Consider the following 17692-nt stretch of genomic DNA (forward strand, 5'->3'; position numbering starts at 1 on the left):
TTTAATCTGAGAACTCTTTTTAAAAATAATTTTATTGGGGGCTCATACAATCTTATCACAATCTAAGAACTTTTAACCACTGCTCACTGTATGACAGTTTCTCAAATCATCATTGGCAATGACCAAGGAAGTTAGTGAGAATTAAGCACCATCGTCCACAATTCCTGCTCTTGACTTCACCGTAACAGCCATCTGACTGCCACCATCACTCAATGACCAAAACAATGTTGATGAAAAAGCGATGCTACCTGGCAAGGCAAGAGGTGTCCCATATTCCCAGAGCTACCTGTTGAATGAAACGTAATATCTTTGAAAACATGTTATACTCGCTTGTGAGTAATCATCTAAGGTGCAGTCATTGGTCTCTCTGGGCCCAGAGCAAAGAAGAGTGATGAAAATCAAAGACACGCCAATAATTAGTCCAATGGAACCTCGTGAACGTCAGCCGCCATGACACTGGGGCCAGAAGAACTGGCTGGTACCCAGCTACCACTACTAGCGGCTCTGAAAAGGGTCCCCTTAGAAGGTCCTGGAAGAGCAGGAGATAAATGTGGGACAGAACTCAAATCATCAAGGAGATAAGCTTACCAGTTAATTTAGACAGGTAGCACTCCCAGGACTCTGACCCTTAGTCACCCACTCTTCAAGCCTAGAACTGAGCTCACTCAATTTCCAGTCCAGCAATAAAACAAAATAAAACTGGGTGAACAATAACACTGGAGAGCTAATCACGCCTTAGAACAATCAATCATAGGCGATCAAAAAGGCAACATTTGCCCAGGAATAGTTCAGAAGACAGGAAGGGTTAGGAAGGGAGGAGGAAGAGAAATGGGAAGCTCAGGGAGGAGGTGGGATGAGTGATGTTACATTGCAGGAATTGCAATCAATGATATGAAAAGAAAAAGTATTTGAACCGCTACATAGAACACTGATTTGCTCTGTAAAACTGTACCCAATTCACAATACAATGTTTTCGTTTTTAATAAAATAAACTCTTTTATCCTAACCATTATTAACTGCAATCAAGTTGGTCCTCTGACTCATGGTAGCCACGATGGGATGAAAACCACAGGGTCCGGCACCATCCCCATGGTAGGTTGTGGGTGACTGCTCCTGGGTCAAATCATTGTGATACATACTGCTTTCACTGTCTGATTTTCAGAAGCACATGGTCAGGCTTTTCTTCCTAGTCCATCTTAGTCTGGAAGCTTCCCTGAAACCTGCTTCACAGCAACATGCAAGCCTCCAATGACAGACAAGTGGTAGCTGTACATGCGGTGCCCTGACCAAGCTAGGTCTCCTGCATGGAAGGCAAGAATTCTACCACTGAGCCAGCAATACCCTCTCTGTCCTAACTAGCATCTCTTACTCTGGGTAGTACACCATGTCCAAGACCACGGTCCTGGTCCAAATCACACTTAGCTGAAACATACGTAATTATTCCTAATGAGGCAAAAGAGACTCTGTTTCAGCAGCACAGAATTTCCAAACTGTGGAATCAGGAGATGAGGAATGGAAAGATAGTATAAGACAGAAAAGTCCTAAAATGGAAAAAATTTAAAATGAGTTTTTCAATATTACAAAAATCATTCCCTAATCGCAAGATCTTTTTATATGAATGTAAAGTATATATGGATTGATTCGGATTGATTCCAACATAGCTTTCCCTCAATTGCGAAGAACTACAGTTTCAAGTAGATGCAGACTCTGAATTTTAAACAGAAGAAGGAACTTGAAGGTGGAATGAGAAGAAGGAAGTAGCAGAGCAGAAGAGGCGGTTTATGAAATGTAGCCTTAGGGGAGATAAAGAGTCTAGGCGGAGACAAAGGCAACCTTAGGCTGGTGTTGGGGGAAGGGAGCAAGGGCGAGAGGAAGAGGGAGAGTCAGGGACAGTGAAAAATTCCCTTGTTGGGAGGGAATGAACCAGACAAGCCTACTGAGTGATGGCCAACTGGACACAGGACATAACAGAGGTCACCCAAAGCCTCTTCTGTCCTCTAGTTTCCAGTGACTTTGTGCCTCTGAGACTGGTGAGACCCCAAAGGAAATATCTAACAGAATCAGGAAGGTTGGGAGCTGTGAGTCATGACATCTGAAACACATGGTGAAACCAGGGTAAAGGAGGATCTCACTCTTACACACACACACACACACACACACACACACACACACACATCCTTCACCCTTTACATTCTATTCTCAAGGAGACAAAAGTTTATGTATGTTTCCAAAAACCATACATTTCTTAACTAGCTCATAGAAAAGTTTCTAGTAAGAAAGGAATAAAAATGGAAACAATCCAGAATTCATTATCACCATTTGGAGATTTTTTATTTATTTATTTTGGAGGGTTTTTTAAATGTCTCTGGTATTCTTTTTATTTAGAGAGCTGTCTTTGTTCTTTTTTTGGTGGGAAAAAGTTATCACTATAAAGACTTCTAAGGGGCTCCAGTGGGAAGAGAGTAATTTGAAAAAGATTATGGTGGCATATATGCAAACGTGCATGACACAATGGATGAATGTATGGATTGTGATAAGAGATGTAAGAGCCCCCAATAAAAGTATTTAATAAAAAAAAATTTTAAGACTTCTATAGGGTGATTCATGACTTTGATCCTCTAACCGTATATTTTAAATTACATTTTTAGTTCCTTAATAGAAACAACTTCACCAAAGAGGTTATCAGAAACATAACCCTAACGATTAGTTAAGAATTAATCACATCTTTGTGCATGTGTTTCAAATAATGAAAGCGTCCTTTATCATAACTTGCTTCCTTTACAGATACAGCTGACCTGGCTCCATGACCTTATAACTGGAGTGTGCCTCCACCTCACAGCTCCCCTAGAAGACGGAGCAGAATGCCCCCACAGAACCACCCGACTCACAGAGACCCTATAGAGCAGGGTAGAACTGCCAGTGAGTTTCTTTCTGAAAACTGTGGATTGAAAATGCTGACTTTTTACTTAGTGGCCAACCACTTCACCACTGCTCTACCAGGGTTTGCCTCTGGTACATAGTAAAGATTATTTTTAGGCCTAAATGCCTGCATGAGGGTAGAACACAAAGTAGGCCAACTTACTGCAAGGCAAAAAGTAAAAAGCATCTAGTTAAAAATCTGTAATTTAGAAAGTAATAAGGGCTCAAACTGCCCTATACCTTGTTCCTCTTTTTTTTTTCTGTCATTTTTCCATTTTGATCCTCACTAGAGTTGTGGGCCTATTTTACTTTCAAAAGGGCAAAATTAAAATAAACTGTTTCTAAAAGCAACAAGATAAAAATGTAGAGCCAATTAAGTTTATTTAAAGACATGTCTAGCTTTGACTGAAAGTCACACTGCAGCCATAATTGCAAAGTGCAGCGGTTATAATGGAGGCTGCAAAACGAGGACTTCATTTTGTTACACTGAAGAGCAAAGCATTCACTACAACAAGAGCGTGAGCATGAAGGCCCACCCCTGACCTCTGGCAGAAGCATAAGAAACCAGTGACACCGGTTCTCCCGAGGGGAAGGAAATGGTGGAGAAGGGGCTGGAAGACACTTTCCACTTTTATAAATGCCCTTCTGACTTTTCAAATTTTATACCACATATTAACTATTCACAAAGTTTATTTTTAATGTGCATTTGTTCTAATGTCTTTTTAATCTCAGAATTTCATATTATTCCTAAAGAACACCTGGAGATTTAGTGGTTTTCACATTGTTGTTGTTGCTAGGTGCCATCGGATCAGTTCCCACCTCTAGCGACCCTACACCCAACAGAACAAATCCCATGCCATCCCCTCAATCGTTCCCATGCCCGGGCCCACTGTTGCAGCCAGTGTGTCAACCTGACAGGTGGCTAGATTAGGGGTAAAGGGGGTTGTCTTCTGATGGCCTGCCCTAACAGAAATGGCTTGCAAGACCACACCTATGGGAAAATCCAGAACTGAGCATGCTCAGATCCGAGTCACCTAGGCCCAGGTGGGTACACCTGGGCACACCTACCTTAGGCACCAGCATATCACATCACACAGGTGCACCTAAACTCAGTCCATAAGACCAGCCAGTACCCACACGCCTCCCCAGCCAGTGGGGCTGGGAAGGGATAAAAGCAGCACAGGCCCTTTTTGCTCTCTTCTCTTTCAGACGTGTTTGGCAGGTGGAGGGTATGAATTTCTCCCAGGTGCTGGTGCAGATCTGGACCTGGAACCCTAGCTCCTTCTCATGCCTCTCTCTTGGCCCTGGGAATTCCTGGTTCCACACCGTGGTTTTGTGCTCCTGTTCTGGCATTCCTGCCACGTGTTTTTCCACAGTCCCTGAAACGGCCACGCAGCCTTGTACACTTTCCAGAAATAGCGTGTACTTTCTAAGACTCTACTACCGAAAACTTCTCTTTCCCTCATAAAAGCCACTTGGATTACAAAAGTGCTTCTGGCGCGTTGCGAAGCAAGAACGGAGGTTAAACCACTCCAGAAACCTAACAAATTCACCTCGCTGAGGGCCTTCCTCTTTTTCACTGCCCATCCACTTCATCAAGTGTGACTTTCCAGGGGTGACGCGCGCCTGACAGTGTGACCAAGGGATGTAAAATGAAGTCTTGCCATCCTTGCCTCTGAGGAGCACTCTGACTGTACTTCTTCCAAAACAGAATCTTTCAAGTAAGACCATGAAAATTCTCAATAACGGGAATGTGTAAACATCAGAAAGGGAAACAGCGTTACTTCAAATGATGGGCCTGGTGGTGCAGTGGTTAAGCAGCTTGGTGGTTAGAAGTCACCAGCTGCCCCAAGGGGAAAAGATGGCAGCCTGGTTTCCATTAAGATTTGCAGCCTTGGGAACACTATGTATAGTTCTCTGTCGTACAGGGGTACTATGAGTCAGACAATTCAAAGGCAGTGGGTGCACTTTTGTTGGTGGTGTTGAGTGTCATCCCGTTGGTTTCATGCACGGCAGAACAAAGCACTGCCCAACCTCCACTCCAGTATTCTCTCAATGCAAGAACACTTTATTCTATTAACCTGGCATTCCACGAAGCTCACCTTCCCAATATGATCGCTGACGACAAATGGGTGCATAAGCAAATGTGAAGAAAACTGATGGTGCCTGGCTATCAAATAGCATCTGGGGTCTTAAAGGCTTGAAGGTATAAAAGCAGCCATCTAGCTCAGAAGTAACAAAGCCCACATGGAAGCACACCAGCCTGTGTGATCACGAGGTGCCGAAGGAATCGGTTATCAGGAACCAAGGAACAAAAAGAACATATCATTGTGAATGAGGGGGAGTGCGGAGTGGGGACCCAAAACCCATCTGAAGGCAACTGGACATCCCCTTATGGAAGGGTTGTGGGAAGGAAACAAGCCAGTCAGGGTGCAGCGTAGTAATGATGAACACACAACTTTCCTCTAACTTCTAAATGTTTCCTCCCACCCACTATCATGATCCCGATTCTACCTTACAAACCTGGCTAGACCAGAGGATGTACACTGGTACAGATAGGAACTGGAAACACGGGGAATCCAGGATGGATGATCCTTTCAGGATCAGTGGTGAGAGTGGAAATTAACAGGAAGGTGGACAGAGGGTGGGGTACAGAGAGGGAATCGATTATAAGGATCTACATATAACCTCCTCCCTGGATGGGCAACAGAAAAGTGAGTGAAGGGAGATGTGGACAGTGTAAGATATAACAAAATAATAATTTATAAATTATCAAGGGTTTATGAGGGAGGGGGGAGTGGGGAGAAGGGGGGAAAATGAGGAACGGATACCAGGGGCCAAAGTAGAAAGCAAATGTTTTGAGAATGATGAGGGCAATGAATGTACAAGTGTGCTTTATGCAAATGATGCATGTATATGGATTGGGATAAGAGTTTTATGAGCCCCCAATAAAATGATGATAAATAAATACCAAAAATATTCTCCCGTGGTCTACCTTATTTGTTGTCCCAACTTTTACATGCATATGAAGTAACTGGAAATACCCCGGCTTGGGCCACGTACACCTTAGTCTTCAAAGTGACATCCTTGCTCTTCAACATAGAAAGAGGTTGTTTCCATACAACTTCTACAAATGCAGACCATAACCTAAAAGTAACAATGTCCGTCTCCAGTGGCATAATATTTAGATTTCTTACACTATGGAACCCACACTTATCTAATTTCATTGGGGGTGGGGAGAGGGTCAAAATCAGATACAAGCAAAAAAGGTATACAACCAAAACCAAACCAGGTAGAAAACAAGCACACAAGAAAACCCTTTCTAACATTCAATTCAGTGTTTACTCAGCTTCTCATATGTGCCCCAGCACTTTCCTATGGATATAAAAAAGCAGAAGAGCTCGTACCCTCTCTGCCCGAGCTATGGGTGAACCTGACTGGTGAGATCATGGCCGTCCAGGAGGCTTAAAGCAGAGCTGATCCAAGGCAGAAGGAGAACTTCACTACCACCGAGAAGAAGAAATAGCAAGCCTTATGGATGCAGAGTCCCAGGGCCAAGAACCTCCTAGACCCAGGAGACAGAATGAGAGCTGTAACAGGGGAGACAGGCCAAGACAATAGTGCACAAAAGAAGAATGATAGCACCATCGCACTGCAGGAAGCAGGAGAGTGGTGAAAGCTGGCTGCTGCAGAGGGGGAGGGGTCTTGCCAACCCATGGAGCCAAAGTAACACTTCTTGAGAAGGCCTCCCTTGGAGCAGGACCCGGCTGCAGAGCCTGAGAAGAAGCTGGACCTTGAGTTGTTCCAGTTACTTCGGACGTGCGTGCTCCTGATGCCCAGCTGTACCTTATCACTTCCCTAAATAAACCTACCTGTGGCTATGAAAAAAAAAAGCATAAAATTTCAATTCCCCCCCCCCATCACTTATCTCAGAGTATGAAATATTAACCTGGTAGCAGAGTGGTTACACACTGGGCTGCTAACCACAAGGTCGGTAGTTCAAAACCACCAGCTGCTCCCGGGAAGAATGATAGGGCTTTCTGCTCCCGTAAAGATTTAGTCTCGGAAACCCACAGGAGCAGTTTTGCCCTGTCCTGCAAAGTCACTATGACTCCATGGTAATGAAATACTTTATTTGAATTCAAAAGGAGTAAATGATAACTTGTTGATGAATACAAGTTGAACAGCAAGCTGAGAATGTATTTCTGGAGATTTCTTTCCCCACCATTTGCCTATTCATCTCTACTTCTACCGTTGAAAATAGATCTAAGCAATTTAGAAAACTTGTAACAATCGCTTGGTTAAGGGTCCATGCATATAGTCTAGCCTGAAAAAGAGTGACATCAATCATGGCAATATGACAATAAAATAATGAGTCGCCACCTAACAATTCAATTGCCAATTAAGTTAACAAGAGTTGATGACTTCTCTCATGGTGCCAGGCTGAGGAGAGTGAAAACCCGTACAACTGCCACGCAGGTGCTGGGCCAAAAATACCACTAAGGGAGCCAAAGAGAAAGCTGGCTCCTGCAGGAGACGAGCCAGTCAGGGTGCAGTACAGCACCGATGAAACACACAGCTTTCCTCTAGTTCTTGAATGCTTCCCCCAACTCCCGCACTTTCATGATCCCAAGTCTACCTTACAAATCCAGCTAAACCACTGGTACAGATAGGAACTGGAAACACAGGGAATCCAGGACAGATGGTCCCTTCAGGACCAGTGGTGAGAGTGACGATATTGGGAGGGTGGGGTGGAAAGGGGGAAACGTTTATAAGGATCTACATATAACCCCCCCTCCCTGGGAGATGGACAGCAGAAAAGTGAATGGAGACGTCAGACAGTGTAAGACATGACAAAATTATAATAATTTATAAATTATCAAGGGTCTGTGAGGGAGATGGGTAGGGAGGGAGGGGAAAATGAGGATCTGATACACAGGGCTCAAGCAGAAAGCAAATGTTTTGAGAATGATGATGGCAACAAATGTACAAATGTGCTTGACATAATGGATGGATGTATGGATTGTGATAAGAGTTGCACGAGCCCCCAATAAACTGATTAAAAAACAAAACACTCACTGCCCTCAACTCATAGCGACCCTGAAGGACAAGTAAATCTGCCCCTGTGGATTTCCAAGGCTGTGATTTTTTTTTCTTTTTTTTTTTTTTTTAATTTTAACAATTTATTGGGGCTCATACAATTCTTTTCACAGTTCATGCATATACATACATCAATTGTATAAAGCACATCTGTACAGTCTTTGCCCTAATCATTTTTTTCTCTTTTCTTCTTTTACATTTTATTAGGGACTCATACAACTCTTACCACAATCCATACATATACATACATCAATTGTATAAAGCACATCCATACATTCCCTGCCCCAATCATTCTCAAGGCATTTGCTCTCCACTTAAGCCCCTTGCATCAGGTCCTCTTTTTTCCCCCCCCCCCTCCCTCCCCATTCCCCCCTCCCTCATATGCCCTTGGTAATTTATACATCGTTGTTTTGTCATATCTTGCCCTATCCGGAGTCTCCCTTCCCCCCTTCTCTACTGTCCCTCTCCCAGGGAAGAGGTCACATGTGGATCCTTGTAATCAGTTCCCCCTTTCCAACCCACTCACCCTCCACTCTCCCAGCATCGTCCCTCACACCCTTGGTCCTGAAGGTATCATCCACTCTGGATTCCCTGTACCTCCAACCCTCATATGCACCAGTGTACAGCCTCTGTCCTATCCAGCCCTGCAAGGTAGAATTCGGATCATGGTAGTTGGGGGGAGGAAGCATCCAGGATCCGGGGGAAAGCTGTGTTCTTCATCGATACTACCTCACACCCTAATTAACCCATCTCCTCTCTTAAACCCCTCTATGAGGGGATCTCCATTGGCCGACACTTGGGCCTTGGGTCTCCACTCTGCACTTCCCCCTTCATTTAATATGATATATACATATATACATATATATACATACATATATACATATACACATATATACACATGCATACACACACATATCTTTTTTTTTTTTTTGCATGATGCCTTATACCTGGTCCCTTGGGCACCTCGTGATTTTTTACAAAAGTAGAAAGTCTCGTTTTTCTCTCTCGGAGTGGCTGGTGGCTTAACTGCTAGGATGCAGCTCGCAGTCCAAGCCGTAATTCACCAAGCCCAGGGGTCCCTTTCTAACACCGGTAATCATCTATGCACTCTGATTCCGCGTTGATCAATTTCAGAATGCAGAAGTTGGTAACAATCTTCAATTTCTTCATCTGAAGCATGGTTGGCGCTTAAATTTGAATAAGACTGACCTGCAGTGGCCACACAAGGAAACTTCGCTGTGACTAGACAACTACTGAACAACACCTGCTTTGTTAATAGTGCGCGTCAGTCCCATGTGGTTTTTTACATCTGTGATTCGTATTTTCACTTTATTCACAAAGTTTGGTGCGATGGCAAAGCACTATCTTTACTATGTTGTCGATCGAAGCTTCAAAGTTTAAGTTTCGAAATTTAGATAGTAACTTTTGTTCTATCCAAAAGTAGACTATTAGTTAACAGTGAAAATTATGTATTAAAAATAAGGTTTTGTTTGGTATTACACTGAGGGCTCTCAGGCCCAATATTTTTATTATTTTTATTATATTATATTATAGTAATAGTGCAAGTATACTTAGCTAAGTCCAGAGTAATCTCCTTAAAGTAAAATATATATAATATATATATATACCCACACATGTATATATATTAATTCCAAGATGATGCCAGTATTCCAAGCTTTCCACAACTTTTCTACAAAGAATACACAGGCTGTGCGCTATGGCAGAGAAGCAGCTACCTCGTTACTTTATAAATCCAAACATATGTAAATAGCAGTAGTAGTAAGTCTCAAAGATAGGAACTCGGATCTGCCTTCAGCGCCACTGCTGCTTCAAAGTGGTTCTTCTCTCTGACTTGGAAGCCCCAGGCTTCTGCCAGCGCATGCTGACCATCAGTCCTGCTCTAAACAGCTCCTTCCCTAACTCTCATTTCCCTTCAGAGTCACTGCTGCTGACCAGGACTGAATGTGCGACATTTCTGACTGTTCTTTCCCCTCCCCGCCACCCCCAACACACAGCTGCGGGCCTTGGCCTAGGCCAGCAAAATACTTCCACCCACCGTCCTTCTTGTCTATCCTCATAGCCTCAGGCTCCCGTTACCTGTAACCTGAGATACTGCCATTATTTCCAACTCTAGTGGGCCCAAATCCACTCAGGCCCAGCACAAATGCTCCTGCCCCAGTGACTTCCTAAACTTTAGGGGTCCTCAAACTGGGGCCCTCCAAGGACATTTATCCAGCCCACCAGGTGTTTTTGCCACCTGCTGCCTGTCCAGCCAACTGGTCCAGTGTGCATAGGAATTTGTTCATAGTTTTTTTAAAAACTATAGTCCGGCCCTCCAACGGTCTGAGGGACAGTGAACTGGCCCCGTGTGTTGAAAGTTTGAGGACCCCTGTGGACCTAAAGTATAATACTGATCATGGCCCATCACTTCTTGGAAATTCTTTAGACCTCCTTGCATCTACACAACTCGCTTAGCAATGTAAATCCTTCTAAGCATTGACCAACCTACCTCTACAGCTTTATCAAAAGCAATGTCTCTCTACCCACCCACACACACTCCGATCAAAATAAGTTCCAAGGAAGTCCCAGTAAATGCCCGGATAATTCCTGCCCATTACAATAGCTTGCCGGAGTCCCTCTAGCTAACAGCAGTTAATAAACACCAAATAAAAGAATAAGTAGAATTGGTTGACCCCTCATTCACGTCTACATAATGGCATCCAGGTTTCCTTCAGAGTTCATGTTAAAGGAAACTTTTGTCATGAAACAATCTTACCAGTTAGACATAATCACTTCTTCCTCTAAAATCTCATGACCTCTTATCTTTGGTCACACTCAACATCGTTAACCAGTATGTCTGATCTTTCCTATTTCTATAGGGTCACAAGAGTCAGAATCGATGAAATGGCAGTGACTCTGGGTTTGGGTATGATCTCTACTTCCTGCCTTTCTTTTATAAGGATACCATAGTTAATCTATGTAGACAAAGGTAAGTAAAAAAATATTGGTACAAGGTCATAGAAACATTCAAAAGCAAAGAAACAGCACTACCTGAAGCTACTATTTCTCAACACATCCTCCATCTGGGTCTATACACTTTTTTGAAATTTTTATTTTAATAAATCCTTTTGGGGTGGGGCTCTTAAAGCTCTTATAATAATTCATACATCAATTGTATCAAGATCATTTGTACATATGTTGCCATCATCATTTCCAAAACATGTTCTTTCTACATCAGTCCTTGGTATCAGCTCCTTTTTCCCCTCCCATTCCCACCCTCTGACCCTCGTGAACCCTTGAACATTTATAAACAATTTTTATTTTCATATTTTACACCATCCGCAGTCTCCCATCACCCATCACCCGCATTTCTGTTTGTCTCCCCCCACCCCCGGGGGTGGTATACATCCATAATTACGGTTAGTTCCCCCTTTCTCCCGCCTCCTTGCCCCAACCCTCATGGTATCACTACTCTCACTATAGGTCCTAAGGAGTTTATCTGTCCTGGGTACCGTGTGTCAAGAGCTCGTATCTGTACCCGTGTACATGCTCTGGTCTAGACAGATTTGTAAGGTCGAACTGGGGTCATGACAGGGGAGGGAGGACTAATTAAAGAAGTAGAGGAATGCTGTGTCTTTCATGGGTGCTGTGCTGCACCCTGGCTGGCTCATCCCTCCTCGTGACCCTTCTGTGAGGGGACGTCCACTTGTCTACAGATGGGCTTTGGGTTGCGTCTATACACTTCTGAAGGAGGTGTTTCCATCTCTCTACTCCTTCCCTGAAGAATTTTAAACTCTGATTTCTAGCCTTTACCTTGGATGATATTCCCTTCAAAGAAAAACTAACGCTAAGAGCCTAAAAATATTTACCTTTCTATTGAATTAGTACAGTGCTTTACACAATTTACAAAATACAGTAACAAATGAAGAAAAAAACACTACTCTTGGCCAATGGTTCAATAAATATCGAACAGAGTCAAACACCAAAATCAGATAAATTGAAATTTTAAATTTCTCACTAGCAGAGTGAACAGAATTGAACCAATATCAAAAGCTTTCACTAATAAGGGAGAAGCTAAAGGAGAGACAAAATACTATTGCACAGTTGCATTATTAACATCTTCAGGACGAAAACTAAAAACTGGGCTTTAATATTTCTTACCAAGGCTGCAGCTCAGAATCCTCTTGGACACTTTTCCTATAGAAAACCACCTGAGTATACTGCGATACCACCACCACCACCACCACCCCCGGCAAAAAAAAAAAAAGCAATAGAAGAACATCTAATTTATGCCACCAGTAGGAAGAGAGATCTTAATACTAGAACCTAGCTATTGCTTTTAACTGTGACTCTGGGGAAGTCAGTAAAGTCCCAGAATTCTCATCTGCTTCATCTATAAAACTAAAGAGAAAATAAATATGAATGTACAATAAGCCAGGAGCCCTGGTGATGTGATGGTTACGCATTGGGTTGCTAACTGTAAGGTCAGCAGTTCAAAACCACCAGCAACGCCAAGAGGAAAAAGATAAGACTTTCTATTCCTGTAAAAAGTTACAGTCTCAGAAACCTACAGGGGCAGTTCTACCTTGTCCTGTAAGATTGCTATGAGTCAGAAGTGAGTAAATGCAAGAAGCTATTCTCTTAAGATCTTCAAAATATGAAAAATGTTGAAAAAAATATTTAAGCTGTCTAATGGTACTTGCAAAGTATGGAGTAAATTTTTTAAATATGACGATAACCTAAAGAGAGGACAGTAAATGGACCTATCTGGTAATAAGGTTTCTACATGCCTCTTAAAGTGGTAAAATATCAACTATAATAGACTGTAGAAAGTTAGATCAACATATCAGAGCCCCTAGAGCAACCACTAAAACAACTATTATAGCAAGAGTCAAAGCTCAATACTAAAATAGAATACAAAATACATTCAAACCACCCAAAAGAAGGCAGGGAAGCAGAAGGAAAAAGAACAAAAGCATGCTTTGAAAACAAATTACTGAAATGGTAGCCCTCAATCTAATTACATTAAATATAAATGGCCTTTAAAAAATGACCCAACTACATCCTATCCACAAGAAACAAGTCCACTGTCGCCTGGATGATTACAACTCAGAGACGCTACAAGGCAGACTAAAACTATCCATACAAGTCCCCAGGCTACAAATCTCTGTGGAAGCACACTGCCTCGTCTTTTTCCCACGGAGCGTCCCCTCAAACACTACCCTTTGGGTTAGCTGCCCAACACAGCCCACTGTGCCAAGAAACCCACTTTAACGAGGATGATATAAAAACTTCGAACCAAATGGGTCAAAAGAGAGATCAGATTAGATCCATTATTTTTGGACAAAAAAAAAACAAACTTCAAACCAAAATCACTGCCATCGCATGAATCCCGATTCGTGTTGTGGCTTGGTGCCATCGAGGTGGTCCCGGCACTGCAGCAACCCCGTGTACAGCAGGGCCAAAACCGCCCAGTCCTTTCTCACCCACCATCGTTACGGTCGAGCCACTGTCGCCGCCACATTCCGATTCAGTGATGTATAAGTATGTTAAAACTAAAAATACTGCAGTTCTCTTCAAAATCACCAAAAACTGGAAATCATATAAATGGTTTTTGAGAGTAAATGGATAACCCATAGTACATCCATATACTCATCTACTACTTAGCATTAAAAAGGAAATAATTATTGATATACATGGGCAATCTCTAAGGCACTGATTCTCAACCTGTGGGTCGCAACCCCTTTGGAGATCAAACAACCCTTCCACAGGGGTCGCAGATTCATAACAGTAGTAAAATGACAGTTATGAAGTAGCAACAAAAATAATTTTTGGTTGGGGCTTTCACCACCACATGAGGAACTGTATTAAAGGGTCATGGCATTAGGAAGGTGGTGAACCACTGCTCTAAGGAACCATGCTGAATAAAAGCAGCTAGTCTCAAAAGGTTATATAGGGGAGCAAGTCAAAAAGTATTGCTACTCAGCTGCCTCTTCATATATACGCAGGTTTATTACAAATAAAATGTGTTTATGTCTCTGTGATTGGTGGATGGCTGCCGATAAATTCTGTAAGTATGAACTGTCTTAGTCTTGTTATGTGCCTTCTAAGACCAAAAAAAGATTAAGTTTTGTACAAAGAGCAACTAGCTCAGAGGTAGTCTTTCAAACAGTCTTTTAAGCAAGGTCAAAGGTAATGATGACAATTTCATTAAATGTACAGTAAACAGGCACAAGGCTTAGATTCATCAATACAATTTAGAGCACGGTCCAATCAAAACAGTGGACTCTGCTAGGCCAGTTCAATTGAAGCCTGAGAAGTCAGCTCAGAAAGTTATGACTACTATTTTCAGGAGTAGCGGTTAAGCTTTGGGCTGATTACTGCAAGGTCCGATGTTCAAAACCACCCACTGCTTCTAGGGAGAAAGACAGGGCTTTCTACTCCCGTAAAGAGTTAGTCTCAGAGACTCACGATGGTAGTTCTACCCTGTACTAGAGGGTCACTAAGCGTCGGAACTGACTCGCTGGCAGTGAGTTTGGTTTTGGAATGGGGTAATAGTCTTGATAGGTTTTCTCAAAGAGCACAGGGCACATAGGGGCTTATTACACAGAACTTTCAAGAAATTGAAAACTGCAAAAAGCTGGGGAAGTTATGCTGAGGATTTTTTTAAATCATGATAATGTACCTGCTCATTCCTTGAAGGTAACAAGGGTCATCCCATGAGAAGTTCATGGGAAGCCTTACCTCATCCACTCTACGGCCCTGATCTTGCCCCTTCAGACTTCTTTTTGTCCCCCTAAACCAAAGAGCATTGAAAATGAACATGATCTGAACCCCTAGGGGTGGCCAAAGTGTCCTTTTTCCGTAGTGAAATTCAAAGAGTGCAGAATGCTTCAGGGAAGGGTTAAACTCACTACCATGGAGTGGAATGCCAGCTCATAAGGACCCTACAGGGCAGGTAGAACTGACCCTGGGAGTTCCCAAGACTAATTTTTTTTTTAGTCATTTTATTGGGGGCTCATACAGCTCTTCTCACAATCCATGCATGCATCCATTGTGTCAAGCACATTTGTACTTATGTTGCCATCATCATTTTCAAAACATTTTCTTTCTACTTTCAGCTCACTTTCCTCCCTCCCTCATGAACCCTTGATAATATTTTTTTTCATGTCTTACGCTGACTGACGCCAAGACTATAACTCTTGATGGGAGTAGAAACCCCCATCCGTGTCGCAGGGAAGGGTTGGAGAGATTGAAAAAGCACGTTCAGAAGGGTACTGGCCTAGGTGGTGGGTATGTCGAGGTACGACAGCTGCACATTTTGATGTTTTTTAATAGAGGTCGCTTTGATCTTGTACCAATACTTTTTGACGTACCCTCATACTCTCTCACTCCATTTATCAAACTCCATTTTGGAAATGACAAAACTATCGGGACTAAAAACAGATCGGGTCGCCAGTGGTTATGCTACTCACTGCCATGAGTGGATGCCGACTCATAGCGACCCTCCAGGGCAGGGCAGGGCAGACTGCACTGTGAGTTTCCGAGACACTCTTGGGGGCGGCTAGTGGTATCAAACTGCTGATATTTCCGAAGGCAGCCCAACACGTAACCACTACGCTGTGAGGCTTAAGGGCACTAAAGCTAATTGGGACAATATGAGGGAGTCAGGGGCGTGGAGCGTTTTTGTATCGGTTGTGTGGTAGTCATATGAACGTATACGTGGGTACGGCAACCAGGTTAACCACTGGCAAGACTGAGAAAGTTTACATTTAAGCCCACCCAGAGGCACCTGGGGGAAAAGGCCTGGCGTCTGGCGCATTGCTCAGCTCTGAACACGTGGAGTCTGAACCAACTCAACCAAAATTGGTCGGGCTGGCTGCAGTTTTCTTTTTTTTGGGGGGGTGGGGGGTGGGTTGCCTTGTTTTTGCTTTTTTGTACTTAGTTATATATTAAAACTCAGAACTGTACAATAAAAAGTCCATTTCAACTACATGTTGATTTTTTAAGTGAAATAAAATCTAAAGAGATGCGCTCTGGTCTTCTCCAGGTTAAAGAAAAATAAAGGGGGGGGGGGCAGGGAGAGGAAAGGGAAAAAAAAAGGAGGAACGCTAGATTCTCCTGGCATTGAGCAGAAAGCATGAGTCCCCTTGACTACTTGCACACACTATACAAAGCAAACCCAATCTTCAAAATGATTTTCCAGAAGAGGTTACGAGAAGCAGAGATTCGGGTCCAAAGTGTCCATTTTAAAATGCCCGTGAAGGGCTCCTCTTGTCTGCTTCCATATTTCACACTGGCACCAAGCTGCCAATTGCTCGGGCTGAGAGCCACTGTCTCCGTTTGGGCTTACTCCCTTTACAATCACACCTTTATTTGTAACTGATGCGCTCACTTCGCGGTGGAGTCTTTCAGGGGCCCCGGTAGACTGAGCAAAAGTAGTGGCTTTTGCAGGAGAGTGCTGGAAGAAACCGTGCTGCAAGCTCCCTGCGGACGGGGCACCCCTCCCGTTCCACACCTGGGAATGCCAGGAGAGGTTTCCACAATCAGCGCGCCTCCCCCTCGGCGACCGTCCTCAGGAGGCGGGCGGCCCGAGCGGGCTCTGGGGCATTTCTGCGCACCCCGAAAGCGCCGGCGCGGGGGGGGGGGCGGCTGGACGGCGCGGGGGGGCGGGAGCCGTGGGCTATGGAAGGCTCAGCCCGGGGACCTTCCCCAGGCACGTCCCTTCCTCTCCTCCAGCAAGGAGGAAACGCGGCTGGAGGTTCTGAGGGATCTCCCACCTCCTCTCCGAGGGCGAAAATGTCCGGACCCCTGTGCGCACCCTACCCCACAGCCCCCCCACACACACTCACTCACTCACACAACACACACACTCAACTTTGCTCGCTCGAGGCGGTCCGACGGCACAGCCCGAAGGCAACAACAACAACAACAAAAAAGCCCAATCCGGTCCCCGCCCGCGGCGCCCGCCAGCCACCACCCCTCCGCGCGCGAGACCCCGCTCCACCGCGGGCAGAGGGGCGCGCGCGGGGCGCCCACCTTGAGCTGGGACTTGGAGACCTTGCCGCTGCGGTCCAGGTCCAGCGCGGTGAAGGCGTGCCAGATGGCCTTGAGCAGCTCGTCCTTCAAGCCCCCCATGGCCCGCCTGCCCTGGCAGCCCCTCAGCGCCTCTGCGGCCCCTGGGCGGACGCCGCCCGCCGCGCCGTCACCTGACCGGCACGGCCACGCCCCCGCACGGTTCCGGCCCCGTCGGGCCCCGCCCACGGGGCGCGCGCCGGGTCCCCAGCACCCCACGCCGCGGCTCAGGGTCGGAGCCCGCGCGCCTTTGCCCTCTGCGCCGCCTAGGACGTTACATACCGCCCCAGTGCCCATAAGAAAGATTCAATGTTGCAGCCATTTTCGGGGCGTGTTTGCACCGCAAACAAGCTCCCCCATCCCGAGGGTGACCTGCCTGCCCGCCTCGAGTCCCCGCAGCGAAAGAGGGAGCTAGCTCTGTACCCGAAATCGAGTCGCCTTCTGCGACAAGTCTCCGGGCAGGATCTCAAATGCAAACGCTGTCCCCTAAGTAAGAGAAGAATGTGGAAGGTGAGAGAACACAGCGAAAGGCCTCTGGTTTATTCATCCACCCAGTAGGTTTCTAGATGCCCACTCTGCGGTGGGCGGTGCGGGTGGA

At 44.8% G+C, this 17692-nt stretch overlaps 1 protein-coding gene across 1 annotated transcript in view; it reads right to left on the reverse strand.

The window, feature by feature from the left end:
• The window catches only part of SWAP70 (switching B cell complex subunit SWAP70), an 89179-nt gene extending 71958 nt beyond the window's left edge, over positions 1 to 17221 (reverse strand). Inside the window, exon 1 of the mRNA XM_075546090.1 lies at positions 17059 to 17221. Coding sequence (XP_075402205.1) covers positions 17059 to 17157 — 99 coding nt within the window. The 5' untranslated portion in view covers positions 17158 to 17221. The remainder of the gene's footprint in view (positions 1 to 17058) is intronic.
• Between the last annotated feature and the right edge of the window lie 471 nt (positions 17222 to 17692).

Source organism: Tenrec ecaudatus, chromosome 4, assembly GCF_050624435.1.
Source record: "Tenrec ecaudatus isolate mTenEca1 chromosome 4, mTenEca1.hap1, whole genome shotgun sequence".
In the NCBI taxonomy this organism is placed as follows: Eukaryota; Metazoa; Chordata; class Mammalia; order Afrosoricida; family Tenrecidae; genus Tenrec; species Tenrec ecaudatus.